Consider the following 18,511-nt stretch of genomic DNA (forward strand, 5'->3'; position numbering starts at 1 on the left):
TGCTCTACTCACCTGGCCAACCCCAGGTCCCCTAATGGTGGCCTACCACATGTAAATTGCTTTGCCAAAGGAATATGGACATGAGTAACACTATCACAGATGAGAAGAAACTTGGATAGCCATCTCAAGTGTGGGCTGAAGTTCTCACCTGTGTCAGAGAGTCTCTAAGTCTGATCAGTTGTTAAGAACTTCCATGATTAAGCTGGTGGGGTGACTCCAGGGAGTAAAGACACTCGCCATCAGGTTTAACTATCTGAGTTCAATCTCTGGGACCCAGATGATGGGAGGAGAGAACCAATTCCTGCAAGGTATCCTTTGATTCGTGCTCTATGGCCTGTGATTGTGAAGAGCTGAAATGCTGAAGATCCAGAGGAAACTTATCTTGGGCTCTCTGCTTACTGGATTTCTTTTCCCTGCTTGCTTAGCAACCTTTCTTATTCTGCTTAGTCTCACCTGCCCAGAGATGGCCCCACAGATGTACACAGACATACCCATAAGCCAATCTGATGGAGGCAATTCCTTAACCGAAGGTCCTTCTTCCCTGGTGACTCTAGTTTGTGTCAAGTTGATAAAAACCATCTGGCACTGTATGTATGTGCCCGCACACACACGTGGAAATGTCCATGTGTACCAGGTAAACAGCTTCAACTGTCATTGGGCAAGGTCTCCTTGGACTGACATCATCAACAAGGCTAGGCTAGCTGGCCAAGGATGCCCAGGGAGCCTCCTCCCTCTGCCTCCCCAGTGTGGTGTGCACCACCAGTCCTGGTTCTGAAGATCTAATTCAGCTGCCCACACACATTACCGACAGATCCCTCTCTCTCCAGCCCCAGGCTGAAGTTCTCCCTGGATCCCAGGACACAGAAGACACTCAAGCTAAGCCACAGAAACCCCCAGTTCGAATGCCACAGGGAGAATAGAGGAATATGCAGTATACTGGGCCACTGTGGAGACGTTTACCCAGTAAATGGTGAGACACACAGTCTCCCTGTAATGAAGAAACACACCAGGACTTTAATTCAGAGAGGGGCATAGGATACTTTGGCTCAAGTGTAGAAAACAAGTCTACATGGCTAATACTGACATCACAGAGCCTAGTTATTATTAGACCACAGAGGAATTAGGCTCTATTGGCCCAAGTTAGATGATACATTTCAGGGAAGATGCCAAATATTGCCTGTTTGGGATGCCCATTGTGTTGACTGATGGGACTGTTTCAAGGTGACAATGGAAAATTCTGAGGGAGGACCCATCCAAACCAGGCACATTCTCAGCCTAGACCAGTGTCACAGATACTGTGGCTGGGTAAGTGGTGGTGCACACATGTAAACCCAACTCCCAGCAGAAAGAGGCGGGAGGATCACTGTAAACTCAAGACTAGCCTGGGCTATTTATTGAATTCCAGGACAGCTAGGACTACACAGGGGCTTACATAGCCAAACACAGCAAAGAAGAATGGATTTAGAGACCCACTGTCTTCCTGAGGGTGAATAAGAAAGCACCAAGGTGGGGGGGGGTGGTCACAGCACAGTCGGTGTGAGATGGGAGGGGTGGTTAGGAGGGAGACTGATGCAGGTGAGGAGACTAGAGGATAGGCAGGAGGCAGAGGCCAGAACCTAGCAGATAGGAAGGTTGAGGGGATAGATCCATTGGTGAAGTACTTGCTATGCAAGCATGAGGACCCCAGTTCAATCCTCAGAACACATGTAAAAAAGCCCAGACATGGTGGCACACACTTATAATCCCAGCACAGGGAAGGCAGAGATAGGAGGATCCCTGAGACTCACTGGTCAGCCATTTAGCCAACTTGGTGAGTTCCATGTGATGACACTTGAAGAATGACACCTGAGGTTGTCTTCCGGCCTCAATAAGTGAGTACACATACACACACACACACACACACACACACATCAGCTCCCCCTACCCCATATGGACCCATACACAATTGTTTTTTTGTTTCTTTTTTTTTCAATCCTTTTACACAAATTTATTAGGCAGATACTATGCCGTACATGGGAGAGGCAGGGTGTTAACAACTCACACAGCTGGGTGTTTGGCCCACCCAGAGCTCATTCTTACAGAGGCAGTTAACCAAAAAACCCTCCAGACTGGGCACACAGGTTCAGGCCTATCATACTAGTTACTCGGGAGTCTAAGGCATGAGGGTTCCAAGTTTGAGGCCAGTATGGGCAACTCAGTGAGATCTTGTCTCAAAATAAAATTAAAAGAGGGCTGCCAGTGTCAGTGTAGACCAGTGGCAGAGCACTGCCATGGGGACTTGGGTTCAGTCCTAGTCCTGTGGAAAAGAAAGAAAGAAGACATGAAAGAAAAACAAACCATCCGTACCCTAGTGCTAGGAAGCAGAGGAGTGAGTGGTGGGAGGTTTCCCTGAAATGGATACAGGGGGCGGGTAGGATGACCCCACACAAGGTGGGTCTAGCCCAGGGCAATAAGCCACTGTCAGCCTAGAGCAGACAGGGTGGGGCCAGGTCTCTGGTGCCTTGGCCCCAGCCATAGCATGGGCACCAACTGGGGTGGCAGTGGCCTAGCAGGGGCTGCCACGAGGGCCCAGGCTGAGGACAGCAGCCATTCCCTAAAACAAGGGACTGCGTACGGCTTGATGCTCTGCAGACTCCTTCACACACTTGGGTTTTTTTACAAGAGAAGTTAGAACCCTTAACTGTCAGGTCATTTCTTCAGTCCCTATTTGTTGTTAATGTTTTAGAGAAATGACTTTATATTTGAGACAAGGACTCATGCGACCCAGGCTGGCTTGGAATTTACTAATCACCACAATGATTGTGATGGTTAATGGTGTCACCTTGATAGGATCCAGAATCAAAACTAGATGTCTGTGAGGGCCATGCCTGTGAAGTGACATCTAAATTGGGTTAATTGAAGTGGGGAGACCCACCCTGAATATAGGTGGTGCAAATCTATGAACTGGGGTCCTGAACTGAACAAAAAGGAGGCAGCGAGCTGAGCCCAGGCATCCATCCATCTCCCTCTGCTCCCTGACCATGGGTGCCATGTGACCAGCCGCCTAGCACTCCTGTTGCTGTGGCTTCCTCATCATGATGGACCGTACGCTCAAACTATGAGTTAAAGTTGGTTTCTTTCCTTTTGTAAGATGCTTTTCCAGGTACTTCTTGCCACAGGGATGAGAAAAGTGATTCGTAGGTTGATGATAACAATAATAGTGCCTAGAAAACCTGATTTACTTTCTTGCTTTACCCCAGTGGCCTGCTCAGCAAGCAACCCTTCTTCATTCTTCCAGAGGCTCCTGAAGAAATAGGCAGAAGGTCCCACCTCCCAGATTCAGCCCTTACTGAGTAATAAGCTTCGGCTCATGACCTACCAGCCAGCAGTGAATTCCACATGGGCATCGAAAAAGCCGGTGACCTGGCCAGTGGCCGCCTTCCAGCCCTCGATGCGTGCTCGGATCAGGCCTTCTCTCTTTTGGTTGCGGACCACCTTCACCAGTCCAGGGTAGCGTTTGTGGACATATTCTTCCAAAGGGGCCTTCAGCTCCTCTATAAATGACAAAAATGGAAGATGTGCATGAATAAAATCACCTTAGACCTGCATCTCGACACTGTGATGGGGCTGGGTAAATGTTCAGTAGTTAAGAGTATTAACACCTAATGGAGAACACCAGAGTTCAGTTCCCAACATCCATACTAAAAGCTCAAAACCACCTGTAACTCCAACTTCAGAGTACCTGATACTCTCTTTTGCCTCAGCAACACACATGCACATATCCACACACAAATATACAAATATGCAAATATACAAATATACAAATATGCATAGCTTAAAAGTACTGGAAATAAACATTATAGAATGCCAGGATACCTATATATCTTTAGAAAGTTCCATTGATTGCAAAGAAGTTGGCATGTGAGGAATTTTAACTTTATGGCAGCTAGGAAGTTGGAATCCATCTCCGTGCCCTCATCTAAGACAGCTGTGCTGTGACGAATGTGACTAGTTAACACTGACTGCCAGTTTGGCAGAATCTAGACTCATCCAGGAAGACACACATCTGGGCACATCTGTGAGGCAGCCTCTGGATTAGGCTGAATGAGGTGGGAAAACCCATACTGAATGTGGATGACACTGCATATGGGCTGGGGTCCTGGACCGAAGGCAAACTGAGTGCCAGCATCTCTCTCTCTGCTTCCTGACTGCAGGTGCAAGGGGGACCAATTGCCTCACTCTCCCTCCGACGTGATGGACTGTCAACCCTTCCTTCCTTAAGCTGCTTTTGACAGTCATCTTGTCATAGCCATGAAGAAAGTAACTAATACATGGTGGAAAGCAAGTGGAAGAAAAGCTTTCCCACGGAGAACGCAACACCATCTTTGGCAAGAAGCCAGTCTCTGCCTCCCTAGTGCTGAGATTAAAGGTGTGTGCCACCACCCTGGTTTTCTTCCTTTCTTTTTCTTTTTTTCCTTCCTTCCTTCCTTCCTTCCTTCCTTCCTTCCTTCCTTCCTTCCTTCCTTCCTTCCTTCCTTCCTTTCCTTTCCTTTCCTTTCTTGAGACGGAATTGCTCGCTGAACCCGAATCTTGCTGATTCAGCTAGACAAGCTGGTCAAGGGGCTCCAGGGAGTCCTCCTGCCTCTGCCCCTTCAGTGCTGGGACGAGAGGCATGTACCACAGCACATGGCTCTTTTATGCGGCTTTGCTGCAGAGAGCGCCAAAGGTTCCTTTGGAAGAGGCTGTACAGAACCTTCACACCTTAAGGAGACCCGGCAGACTTTGCCAATGTAAAGGCATGTGTTTTCAGCAGATGTAGGAGCTGGCCTCTCTGTGTCATGGGTTCTGTTCCTTAAAGATACGGCCGTGTGGTGCCTGGAATATAAGAGAATGGGGTGTTCTGATGAACAGGGAGAGTAAGAGAAGGTAGAGGGTTGTGGAAATTCGTGTCAGTCAAGGGCTGGGAGGAGACGGCCTGTGCACTGTCCTCCCATCCCAACACCAAAGTCGCCTGTTCAAGCACTAACCCTTCCCCACCCCAGTGCAGGCGAGGCGTGTTTGTAGAAGCCAGAGAGCAACTTGCAGAATGGGGTTCTCTCTTCCCGGTGTATGGTCCGAGGAGCGGGCTCAAGTTGTCACACATGCTGGCATCTCTCCGCCTCTCACCATGATTCTTCTTATTTCTCTTCTTTTACTCCACACAGTTTTAGGGAATCTGAATGGGGGTTTCAGAACTGTCCAGGTAGCCCAAGGAAGCCATGTCAGAGGTGACAAAAAAATATTGGCCACAGATGAAAGTGTTTCAGCTAGCCTCAGAAAGAAACTATTTGGAGCGGGAGAATTTAGGGAGATAGCATAAAGTTAGGCAGGGGTGAGGAGATGCACACTCGCTATTCCACCACACGTTCACCCCAGGGCTTGTGAGCTCTTTCACCTGAGCAAAGAATGATAAGCCTGCTAGAAAACAGTTAATAAGGTGGCCAACAGGAAACCCTGCCAGTGGCAATGGATTAAATACTATTCATTTGAAAATAGCTTCTGAGGAAGACATGGGCCTGGGGAGATGGCTTGTGGTAAATCACTCCCTGTACAAGCATGAGGGCTTCAGATTGGACTCCCCTCCCCTATTGTTAAGGTGGAAGCTTCGCCCCAGGCCCTGGCATCCATATACCCAATGCGTCTGGAATGTTATGGTGAAAGTTCCACCCAAGCCCCCTTCCACCATCTCCCCCCAAGCCCTGTTGTTTCTCAGAAAGCACCTCCCCCAGAGATGCTCAAGGCCACTCCCACATGGTATTTAAACTGTCCCCCAGAGAACAGACTCGTGGTTTCTTCCAGTCTCCCTTTCCCATCTCCTCTCTAGGGGACTGGATGGCCATCTGGGAGTGTTGTATTCATGAAATGTGGGCTTTTTCCAATTCGGTTTCATTTGGTCTGATTTGGATTGCTGCATCGGTGGAGAGGCATATCGGGGTGTAGAAACTATTCACCTATTATAAAACCAGGCATGGTGAGCCTGTAATCCCAACACAAAGTGTGAAGAGTGGAGACTGGAAGATCCCTGGACTACCAGCCTAGCTCCAGGTTTAGTGAGAGACCGGTTTCAAGGGATTAAGGTGGACAGAAATTAAAGAAGAGCCAGCATCAACCCCTGGCCTCCACACACGCCTCCACAGGAGTACATGCATGCATATGCATGTATAACACACACACACACACACACACACACACACACACACACACACACACACACACACAGGACTGGGGTGGTAGAGCGTATCCAGAGCCCTGGTTCAATCCCCAAAACTGGTAAAATAAAATAAGAATAACGTTTTGTGTATGTTTCATTTTTCCTCAAGACAAACTCAAATAAGAAAACAAAAACCTATTTTTGCAGAGATAAATGTTTACCTTCCAGGACTAGAGGAAATCCAATACTAAATTGGCCAGGTTCCATTTGGGAATCCTTATGTGGCTGAGGGTTTTGATAAACAGTATTTAGGAGAGTTAGGGAGGGGGAGGGGGAAGCAAATGCGGCCCATGATCAGAAGGGAGTAGCAAGGGAGGCGTATCTGCTCCTTAGCAATAAAAGCAACAACTGTCACCCAGGAAATGAGAGGGGTTCAAACACAAGGAAATAACAGGGGAGGTTGTCATTACAGAGTTCTATCTGGACTCCTAAAGCTCCACAATGTTATAGAATACTCCCTTGTCTTAAAAGCCCTGTTCAGGAACAAGGGCTAACCCAGGAAACTTACTGTATCTACTTCTAAAATCAATGTAAGGAGCCCTGGGCCACATGGATATGGGCTTGGGAGGCGGCCATTCGGCCAGGGACTGGGTAGAGTTCATGGGTCCGCACAGTGAATAACCTCACCCCTCCACCCTCCCGTCATTAGGGCTGCAGGCTGAGGTTAACCAAAGCCTCTGCTCTCTCAACCTGTGAAGAATTGGTCTGAGCTGGAGAGGGTTCTAGAATGTTCACTTTCATTGCAGCCATTGGTAAGTTTGAGTTATAGCCTGAGAAGGTGTGTGTACGTGCGCCCACAGACTTGTTGCGTGCGTGTAAATGCATGCATGCTTATCTGCGTCTATGTGAGTGTATGGACAGACAATTATGAAACAAATCATTAAAATCTACAAACTATTTGTTTCTGGAACTTTCCATTTAATTTTTAAATTCTTTGCACTGTAATTGACTGCAGGTAACCAAAACTGTAGAATGCAAAAATTCAGGTAAGGGGTGGATGACGACTGTACTGCCCAAACCAGGATTTTATTACTGTTGCTGTCATCCCCCCCCCATCATCCATCCCCCACTGCCACTCTGATTACTGACACCACTCCCTTCCCACAGCTGCTGAGATAAGGGACCTGCTGCTCCCTGGGAACGTGTGGGTTGTGGCAGCTGGGAATGAGTGAACAGCACATATGGCGTGTTCCAATTAGAAAACAGAACAGGGCCTGCCTCCAAGCCAGGCATCCTCAGAGTCCGAGTCACCCAGGAGCCTGTGCAAATGCAAGTTCCCTGGCTTGTCTTGGAGCTGGCACACTAGGGCCAGCCTCAGTGGGGTTTGCCAGCAGCCGGGAGGAGTCTTATGCCAACACAGGAAGTCTCAGAAGCACACCCAAGGAAAAGGGACCATTTGAAACACCTGAAAAATGTCCAGGTCAACAGTATTAAGTACATCCCAAGTGTCCTAGAAACATTGTGTCGTGTTAATCCTAAACTCCAAGTCCTCTAAAGCGAGTCCTCTAAAGCAGTGGTCCACAACCTGTAGGTCCAGACTCCTCTGGGGTGTTGAAATACCCTTTCACAGCAGTTGCCTAAGACCACTAGAAAAATCAGATATTTGTGCTGTCATTCATAACACTAGCAAATTGCAGTTAGGAAGTTGCAATGAAAATAATTTATGGCTGGGGGTCACCACACCATGAGGGACTGTATTAAAGGGTTGTAGCATTAGGAAGGTTGAGAACCACTGCCCTAAAGACTCACGTTCATTTCCCCCAGCCCCTCGTGACCACTGATAACATTTTTCTGTGTCTATTGAGTTTGCCTATTCTATACAGTTCATAAAGTTACAGTCACACAATACATGGCCTCTTCTGTTGGCTAGCCTTGTTCACTCTTAAAATATTTTTTAAAAAACCTTTATCTCCCATTGCTGTGGAAGGGAGAGACCTGTGTGAGCCATGGTGCATGTGTGGGGAGGTCAGAGGGCAACTTTGTGGAGTTGGTTCTGGTCTTCCACCTTTATGTGAGTTCCAGGATTGAACTCAGGTCGTCAGGCTTGTCTAACAAGTGCCTTTACTTCCTTAGCCATTTGCCATCTGTGTGTGTGTGTGTGTGTGTGTGTGTGTGTGTGTGTGTGTTTCAATTTGTGCTAGCTTCATTCTGTTGCAGTAATCAATCACTCTGACCAAAAGCAACTTAGGGAGAAAAGAGTTCATTTGACTTATGCTTCCAGTTCATAGACCATCATTGAGGCAAGCCAGGGCAGGAACCTAAGCAGACCTACAGTATCACCTCTGACCAGAGAGCTCACTCACAGCCAAGAAGCACAGTAGGAAGCACCAGCAATGCTCCTTGCTGGATCTCTGACAGGTTCATGCTTATCTAGCTGTCCCATACAGCCAGGACCACCTACCCAGGGAATGGTGCCACCCACAGTGGACTGGGGTCTCCTAGATCAACAAAAATCAAGAGAACGTTCTTCCCTGCAACATGTCCACTGCCAGCCAATTAAGATGACTCTAGGCAATGTCAAGTTGACAGCTAAAGCTAAGTAGGACACCACCAACCAGTTTCTCCATGGTTGATCCTTGCTTCTAGCCAGTTCTCTGTACTCTCCTGGGACACCAAAAGCTACCACCTATCTAGAAGGACCTGATATAACACTTAGATAAGATTCCTCCTCCCAGTGGGACCGTCCAGTGGAAACTGTTCATTATGGTCCGTAGTTGTAATCTCAGTGTTCTCTGGTGGTGGAGGCAGAAGAGACAGAAGTTTGGGGTCATTCTCAGCTATGTGAGCCTTGACCTCAAAACAAAATTCCTTCAGGTTGCATGAGCGGATTGCAGCACCCCTGCCTCCCGGGACCCCTGAGTCCTTTTTTTCTTGTTAGTATCCCATAATCTTCCCAGTACCAGCCTTTGGCTGCACCCATGGTGAGGGCCCCCAGTTCATTGTGGTTCAATGACATTCAGCTCAGAAGATGCAGTTTTATCGCAGACATTCACTGGGACACTTTACATTTCCTAAGCATCATTTTTCCTGAGATATTTTCATATTTTATGTATGTGCAAATCAGTTCCGAAAAAAATAGACTTACAATTCCTAGATTCCCAGGTGTGCATGAAAAGATCTTTATGCCTAAAATAACCAGCCCAGTAACTATATAAAATGCATCTGAACCGAGACCAATGCCTAGCTAATCTCCACCGTTGCCTTGATTGGATTAAGAATTACTGAGGCACATCTTTGGGGTATGTCTGTAGAAAAATTTCCAGAGGTGATTAACAGACTGGGGTGGGGTGTGCTAGAACATTATTTTAAGGTTTTCTTTTTCTTTATGTTGCGTTTGTTTAACTCAGTGAAGCTGCAATTCCTTGCCTGCCTAAAACCCCTGATGGTCTAGTAAAGGGCTGAGTGGCCAGTGCTGAGGCAGGAGCAAGGACAGGCGAGCCTGGCAGGCAGAGGGTATTAACAGCAGGAGAACTGAGGAAGTGGGGGCAACAAGAGAGAACAAGGAGAGGAGGGTGGCAGGGCCCGGCCACCCAGCCTCACAGCCAGTCACAGAGTAAGAATGAAAGCAAGATACACAGAAGTAAGAAAAGGACAAAGTCCAGAGGCAAAAGCTAGTTGGGATAACTTAAGAAAAGCTGGCTAGCGAAAGCCAAGCTAAGATCAGGTATTCAAAGCTGAGAATAAACCTCTGCGTGTGATTTGTTCGGGAGCAGGGTGGTGGGCTTCCCCCAAAGAGGCAAAAGAGTAAAAAGAACATCATACTACTACTACCACTACCCTGGGGGTGGGGCCCATCTTTAATGACAATGGCATCCTACCATGGCTGTGTGGCAAGTTCCTCCAGGAGGAAGGTGGGGGGCATTCGACTCAGGAAGTAAAGAAACCTCAAATGTCTGGCAAAGTTGAAAATGACAGGATTCATGAGACCCTTCCCCCTCAGCGTTACAGAAGCAGTAAAACACTGGGAGAGGAGACAGGCAAGCTGAGCTGCTGGGAGGAGATTTTCAGACCAGTTGAGCTGCCAACAAGTCATGTAAGAGAGCTCCGGGCTTCAACTTTCATGAGTCGTCATCCCTATGGGGATGGGTTTGTTAGTGATGCAGCTATGTCTGAGCCATGCCTGCCCTGTAAATAAACCGTTGTCCAGACTCCTGTTAGTAGCAAAACGCATTGGTTCACCAGTTGGATTTTGGTAGAATTACGATTTTAGTCTGCCATGTGTTCTTATTCTGGAATGAATAGATATGTGTGTTGTGTCTATCTAGGTAAAGTCACACACAAGGCATGGGCTGCTTAAAACAGAAGAAGAAGAAGAAAAACAAGCTAGCCGAGGGCTGGCGGTCTAGCCGAGGGCTGGCGGTCTGCTTACCCAGCTTCCTGTTCTACCTGGGTCAGAGTGAGCCACCTCGAGTTCCTATCCCTTGACATGCTCCCTCCAACCACTGCGTGCACCACCTCAGCTTAAAGTCCCTTCAGTCACCATGCTTTCCCCTTCCATGATAAACCAGTAACAAGAGTTATGAATATTACCTTCAAAACGAGGGCTTTGGAGTAACGGAGATTGCTTGGTAAAGTGCTGACTACGAGAGCATGAAGGACTGACTTTGACCCCCCCAGAACTCATATTAAAAGTCAGGCATGAGGCTGGAGAGACATCTCAGCGTTAAGAGCATGTCCTGTGCTTACAGAGGACCCAGGGATGATCCCAGAATTCACATAAAGCAGCTCACAGCTACCTTTAACCCCAGCTCCAGGAGACACAGCCCTTCCCTCTGGACTTCATGAGCGCTCACATTCTCATGTGTACACACACACACAAGCACACATGCACACACACATATGCACACACATGCACACATGCACATATACACATATGCTCACACACTCAAGCACACATGCACATATGCACACATACATGAGCACATGTGCACATGCACACACATATGCACAAACATGAGCACACGTGCACATGCACACACATATGCACATACATGAGCACAGGTGCACATGAACACATACACATACACGAACACATGGGCACATGCATACACACATATACAGGAGCACACATGCACACACCTGCTCAAGTGCATGCTTATACATAAGCATGAGCACATGTGAACATGCACACAAACATGCACACACACGAACACATGTGTGCACATACATGCACACACACATGTATACACACAATTAAAAATAATAGATTTAGTAATTTTTTTAAAACCAGGTGTGCATAGTATCTTGACTTATAATTCTATCTCAAGGGAGGCAGAGACTGGTAGATTCCTGGGGTTTGCTTGTGTGCCCCAGGCCAGTGAGAGATACTGTTTCTAAAACAAACAAGCAAAAATCAAGGCGAACAATGCCTGAAGAATAGCTAAAGTTGTCCTCTGCCTTCCCTATGCATGTTTATACACATGTATATGTACACACACACACACACACACACACGCGCGCGCGCGTGCGCACACACACACACACAGAGGCAGAGAGAAAGAGATAGAGATAGATAGATAGAGAGAGAGAGAGAGAGAGAGAGAGAGAGAGAGAGAGAGAGAGAGATGAATAGTTCCATGTCAGGACACTTACAGCCACCTGTAACTCCAGATTCAGGGGGATCTGACACCCCCTTCTGGCCTCCACAGGTACCTGCATTCACACATGCACATGCCCCACACAGACATACACATAATTGAAAAATAAGATAATTTCTTTATAAAATACATAAACATATAGCGAGGTCCCTTGGGTGGCTGTAAAGGGTGTACGGAACAAGGAGGAGTCAAAACTGGAAGCCTGGTGAGACAGGCTTCTTTGGCAAGACAGAGTCCTTACCCTGACAACCACTGTTTTTTCAAACATCCCAAGTACTTCGCTTGGATGTATCACTAATGAAATATTTATATCCCCAAATTGCTAATGAAGCTGAGTAAGAATGTCAGCTAATCAGGAAAAGCTCCAGAATATAACATTCAGTGAGATTAGACCCCCTTTCATAATCTAATGAGGACGTCTCGTAGACTTCAACAAGCCATGGTTCTTTAATGTGTATTGAGTCTCTTTTGAGGGCCATGGGCAACTGTGACTTTACCTATTCCAACCAATCATCAGTTTATGGATAGGAAAACGGTGGTACAGAGATAGCTTATGTCACCCCTGTATTTGTAAGAGGGAAACTAAGCCCCTGTCCATGCATGGTGGGATGCAACTGTGATCTCAGCACGTAGGCGGCTGGAGACAAGAGGATTGTGAGTTCAAGGCCAAACTAGGCTACATAATGAGACAACATCTCAAAGAAAAATTTGAAAAGGGACTGAGGCCGGGCGTTGGTGGCGCACGCCTTTAATCCCAGCACTCGGGAGGCAGAGGCAGGCGGATCTCTGCGAGTTCGAGGCCAGGCTGGACCGACAGCCTCCAAAACAGAGAAACCCTGTCTCGTAAAACCAAAAAAAAAAAAAAAAAAAAAAAAAAGAAAAGGGACTGAGATACAGTTCAGAAGTAGAATGATGGCCTATAATTCCCCAGTGAGGGGACAGGGGTGTTGCTCAGCAGTAGAGCACCTGCCTAGAATCCCCCAGTGAAAGGCTAGGGCCATGGTTTAGCAGTGGAGGTCTTGCCTAGAATATCCAGTAAGGGATTAAGGTTGTGGCTCAGTGGCTGGCTGATCACCTGCTTAATTGTCCCAGTGATGACCTGGCATTGTGGCTCAGTTGGTAGTGCTCTTGACAATCACTAACAAGGCTCTGTTCCAAGGTCCAGTGCTGTAATAGCAGCAGGGAAAGTTATTCTCCTTGATAAGAGATGAATGTATAACAGGGAGGCTCATGAATGAGATTGGTACCCTTATGAAAGACCCAAGGAAGCTAGCTGGAAGACACAAATATAGGCCAGGCCTTCACCAGACAACTCATCTGCTGGTGCCTTGGCCTAGGACTTCCTAGGTCTCAGAACCATAGGCACTAAATTCTACATTGCCATTAATTATCCAGTCTCAGGTGTTTTGTCATAGCAGTGCAAAGGAGCTAAGAAAGAGTCAGCAGCCTTTCCAAGCTTATGACATGTGTAAGTGACGCATTTGCCCATACCTTACTCCTCTGAAATTGTGAGATTTGACACCTGTCTGTTCATGGGAACTTTCTGACACCTGTCATAGACTTGTCTTGAGGCTCTGCAGCACATTTGCTTGCAGAAAAAATTACCAGTGTGTCCCATCCTACTCCCTAACTAGGGATATGTAAAGAACAAATGAGACTGAGTGTAAAGCACCCAGAAAAACACATGCCCTTTTGGTATGATTAAACACCTGGCATCAAGAAGCTTAGGGGAAGAAAGATTTATTTCATCTCACAATCCAGGTTATAGTCTATCATTGTAGAGAAGCCAGGGCAGGAAATTCAAACAGCTAGTCGAATCAAATCCACAGTCAAGAGCAGAGGGAAATGCATGCATGCATGTTTGATTGCTCACTTGCTTGTCTACCTATGCTAAGCTTTATTTCTCTACTCTCATGCAGTTTAAATCCCCCCTCCTAGAGAATGGTACCACCCATAATAGAGTGGGTCTTCTTAAACCAATTAACAACCAAGACAACATGTGCAGTATGACATGTATAAAAGGATATCAGAACAGGTAAATATCGGGTGATAAGGAAGGGCTGAGTACATGTGATGGACACACGCACTAATTGTTTTTCTAGTTTTAACTCTGTCATGGATTTTTCATTTTTTTCTTGGTAGATAAGTCCATAAAAATATATTTGATAGTGGAAGTATAAAAGTCCCAGAGCTTCAGAATGGCTATTCTAACTATATAGAAGGTGTTTTAAGAGATATATAGACTTTGAGTCTGGTCAATTTCATTGTGTGGTGGTTTTTATTTGCAAGTTTTTTATAATAAAATTTGGATAAATATAAGAAATTAAAGGAAAGAACAAAACTACACCCTACAGATGTGTCCACAGGCCAGCCAATGTGGACAATCCCTCACTCAGGCTCTCCTCCCTGGGTGATTCTACTTGTAAAAGTTGACAGTTAAAGCTAACCATCATAGAATTCCATTTGGAACAGGAATCCCTCATGGTGATAAGGGAAGGGGGTCTCCATCACTCCATCACTCATAGGATGCTGGCCCAGCAGTGCAGCAGTGCAGGCTCATATTCTGGACTGGAAAGTGGCTATTGACCCTCTAAACTGTCTGCACTGGCAGCAGCCGGTGCTTTCTGAAGCAGTAGAGATGAACTGGCCAGGATGGCTCACCAAAGTGGGGTATCCAGGGAACCTTCTGGGGTTTTAGACAACACCACTGTGCCAGTTACTCCTCTAAAGGCCTCATAAGAGAGCTTTATTTTGGTCCACAGTTTAAAAGGATTCATTCTGTCATGGTAGAGAGGGTATGGCAGCAGGAGCGTGAGGCTGCCTGTTCACACTGGAGTGGATAAGAAGCAGAGAAAGGGGAATAGAGGAGCTCAGCTGACTTTCCTTTCATTCATTCCGAGAGCACAGTTTATAGGATTGCCCTGCCCAGATTCAGGGCGGGTCTTCAGTCCTAAATTTTTACTCTCTGGAAACACCCTATAGGCACAACCAGAGACTCATCTCCCAGATGGGCAGCAATACAGTAGATTCGGCAACGAAGATGAGTCATTGCAACCACCAAACTGGACGAGTCTCAGTGTTATGAGAGTCTTGTGATATTCCCATTGCCGAGATATGGTCATGTTCATCTCTGAGATTCTGGTATCAAAGTAGACCCAGGGCAAGGACACATGCAGGAATGACTGACTCCTTGATATTGAGCTGTGGGGATGGCTTAGCAGATAAAGTGCTTGCTGTGTGCAAACTGGAGGTCTGGAGTCCAGATTCTCAGAGCCCAAGTAAAAGCCAGGCAGGTGTGGTGGCTGCCTATAATCCAGTACTTGGGAGGCAGAGGCAAGGGAGCTCTGAGGCAAGCTAGCTAGCCAGACTAGCTGGAATTGGTGAGCTCTGGGTTCAGTGAAAGACCCTGCCTCAGTACATAAAGAGGAGAATACTCAAGGAAGACACATAATATCAGCTAACACACACTCACACACACATACACACACATACACACCCATGTATGTCTGAACATGTATGCACAAGTGTGCCTATACACATGTGAACACACATATGTACCTGCATGCATAACACACACATATGCATGAACATGTATGAACAAGTGTGCCTATACACATGTGAACATACTACACACACACCACACACACATAACACAGAGGAAGGCTATCTTATATATTTTATTCTCTGTGCATCTCCCAGCTTTACCAGCTTAAGTAATGTACTTGTTGACTATGAAGAAAAGGCTGGAATGGGGTGGGGGATTGAGGCAGGAGCAAGAAGCTTCAAGAAGATTGGAGAAGGTTTAAAAGGGACGTCTTTGTGTGTGTGTGGGGGGGGGTATCTGAAAGCATTTACAGGCAATGCTGTGGTGAGATAAAAGGGAAGAAACAAGAAAGCCAAAGACTCGAAAGATGCCCGAGGTTCAGAACACCAAAGCGCTGAACTCGATACGCTGCTCCAAGTAGTGCACCCATGAAGAGGGACGCCGGGGAAAGGAAAACCTCTGTGGCTTCCAACTCCGTTGCCATCCAAAACTCCCTGCTTTCTGCTTCTTCCATTCAGAGTTCCCACTTGAACGCCAGTGCAACTTGACAACCTGAGTTCCATCCCTGACACCCATGTGACAGAGCTGACCACCCCCCACCCGATTGTCCTCGGATCACCACACATGTAACTTGCCACTCACGCCCACAAATAATAAATAAATAAATATATACTTTTACTCTAAAACTTTGTAAATAAGTACAAGTTTCAGAAACTGACAAGGAAGCCTCATGGTGTCTACAAGTGGTTATCCCAAATTAAGATGGCATTTGGCATCCTACCCACACAAAAAGCAGTCTAGGCCTGGGAAGGTGGCTCAGTGGGTAAAGGGCTTGCCATGCAGTCGTGAGGACCCAAATCCAACCCCTAGAACTCATTTAAAAAAATAATGCTCAGTACAAACTTGTAATCCTAGTGCTGGGGAGGAGGAGACAGGCAGATCCCAAGGGTTTGCTAGCCAGCAAGCTTAGCCTATTTGGCAAGTTCTAGATGAGTGACAAACTATCTCAAGAGAGGAAGGAAGGAAAGAAGGGAGGGAGGGAGGGAGGGAAGAAGAGAAAGAAGAAGAAAAACGTAGATAGCACCTGAGAAATAGTATCTTAGCTGTCTCTCACTCACAGACATACACAGACACAGGCACACACACACACACACACACACACACACACACACACACACAGGGTGGGGGGTGTCTGGGGCACAGAGAAACAAGCAGTCAAGAATCTGGTATCTGCAGCCGACCCTAACAACATGTGAATTTAAGCGATAAAATTTGTCTACAGGCTGGAGTGTGTTTTTCTTTCATTATGTTTCTTATTTACTGTGATATTGATTCTGAATGCTCAGAAGCCAGCAAACCTCTTTCCTTGAAATAGCAGGAGTTGCCATCATTAAGGAGTGAAAGCAGAACAAACCAGAAGACGGAAACGCTCCCAAGACCACAGGGAGGCGTCTCCGCACCAGGCTGCTCCTTCCTTGAGTTTTCTTTAAATGCAGTTGGCAGTCAGGGATGGAAAAACTCAAGCAAGTCATGTGACCAGTTCCCTTTCTCTGGCATTGTGGGGTCTGGGCTCATAGTGAGAGTCCTATACAATTTTCAGGAAATGCCCACATTGAAGTGTTACACGCATTTCTATAAACAGCTTGTAGAAACAGACACATCTCTTCTACCTAAGGGAAACATAAAAAGATACATAACAGAGATATGGGGCGCAACTCTGTTAGGATTGTAATAGCTCTACAACAGTGGTTCCCAACCTTCCTAACGCTGTGACCCTTTAATACAGTTCCTCATGTTGTGGTGACCCCCCAATTATCTTTGTTGCTACTTAATAACTGTAATTTTGTTGCTGTTATGAACTGTAATGTAAACATCTGTGTTGTCTGATGTTCTTTGGGGGTCATGACCCACAGGTTGAAAACCACCGCTCTACAATGATCAGAACCAATTCCCCAAAATCCACATTTAAAAAAAACTTGCCAGACATAGTGATGTTTACTAGCAGTCCTAGGCCAGGAAAGGTGGAAACTGGTGGATCCCTGGAACACGCTGAACAGCCAGTCCAATCTACTTACCAAGATGCTGACAAAAGGCTTTGTCTCAGAAACAAACAAACAAACAACACCAAAAAGTAAACAGCAGAGCAAGAGCTGGAGCTCTCTGTAAGGGGTTGAGTACACGTCCCCCTGGTAGTGCACTTGCCGAGAATCCCCGAGTGAGGGCTGAGTCTGGCTCAGGGGAAGAGTCACAGCCAAAAATGTCCCAGTGAGATGCTGGGGACATTACTCAGCAGTAGAGCCCTTGCGTGGAATCTCCCAGCGATGGGCTTCACCAGGCCCTAGGATCCATCTTCAGGAATTGAAATAAATAAATAAATACTACAATAGATCTAAATATAAACATAACAACCACAAAACAGTTGAAGTCAGGATGAGATTATCAGGTCACTGGACGTCATGAATATAATGGCAGAGTAGAGCTCTGTATGGTGGTACCATTAAGGGAAACTGAGGTAGAGATACAAAGGGATCAGTGCATCTTTTCATCATTTCCTACAACTGCATGTTTCCTTCAAATTAAATGGTTCTCATTACTGCTTTAAATTTAAAAATTTTAATTGTGTGTATGTGTGTGTCTCTGTGGGTGCATATGACTGGACATAGGTATCCATGAAAGCCACAAGAAGGCAACAATTCCCTTGGTGCTGAGTTACGGGTGGTTGTGGACCACTCAAATTCATCTCCTCTGCAAAATCAGCAGGTGATTTAACCACTGAGCCATCTCTTGAGCCCCTTATTCCCCCTTAAAGCCAGGTGGCACAGAAGGCTTTGGCTGGGGTTCCTTCCTTCCCTCCATCCCTCCCTCTCTCCCTCTCCCCCTTTCCTTCTCTCTCAAATGTATACACATGGTCCTTACCACTTCCTTCATCACATAGCCTAAAAGTGTAAGCATGGAAATGCCAAAGTGTCACCTAGCTGTGATGACAGAGCCACCGAGCAGGTGCGGCCACACTGCAGTGATCTGGTTGGAGGCACAATGAGAGAATTGTTTATGATTAGGGAAGCTCTTCCCAGGCAGGGGGAAAGGTAGGTGATGTTCACAGGACGAGTGCCTGGCCAAGCATGGAGCTGTGTGATAACA

General features: G+C 46.6%; 1 protein-coding gene across 2 annotated transcripts in view; it reads right to left on the minus strand.

Moving 5' to 3' along the window:
• Positions 1–18,511, minus strand: part of Galnt17 (polypeptide N-acetylgalactosaminyltransferase 17) — a 397,683-nt gene that overhangs the window by 180,855 nt on the left and 198,317 nt on the right. For both annotated transcript variants that reach the window (XM_040731689.1, XM_040731690.1), the window contains exon 4: positions 3,359–3,533. In XM_040731689.1, the coding sequence (XP_040587623.1) occupies positions 3,359–3,533 (175 nt within the window). The remainder of the gene's footprint in view (positions 1–3,358; positions 3,534–18,511) is intronic.

This window comes from Mesocricetus auratus, unplaced genomic scaffold, assembly GCF_017639785.1.
Source record: "Mesocricetus auratus isolate SY011 unplaced genomic scaffold, BCM_Maur_2.0 Super-Scaffold_100025, whole genome shotgun sequence".
Lineage (NCBI taxonomy): Eukaryota > Metazoa > Chordata > Mammalia > Rodentia > Cricetidae > Mesocricetus > Mesocricetus auratus.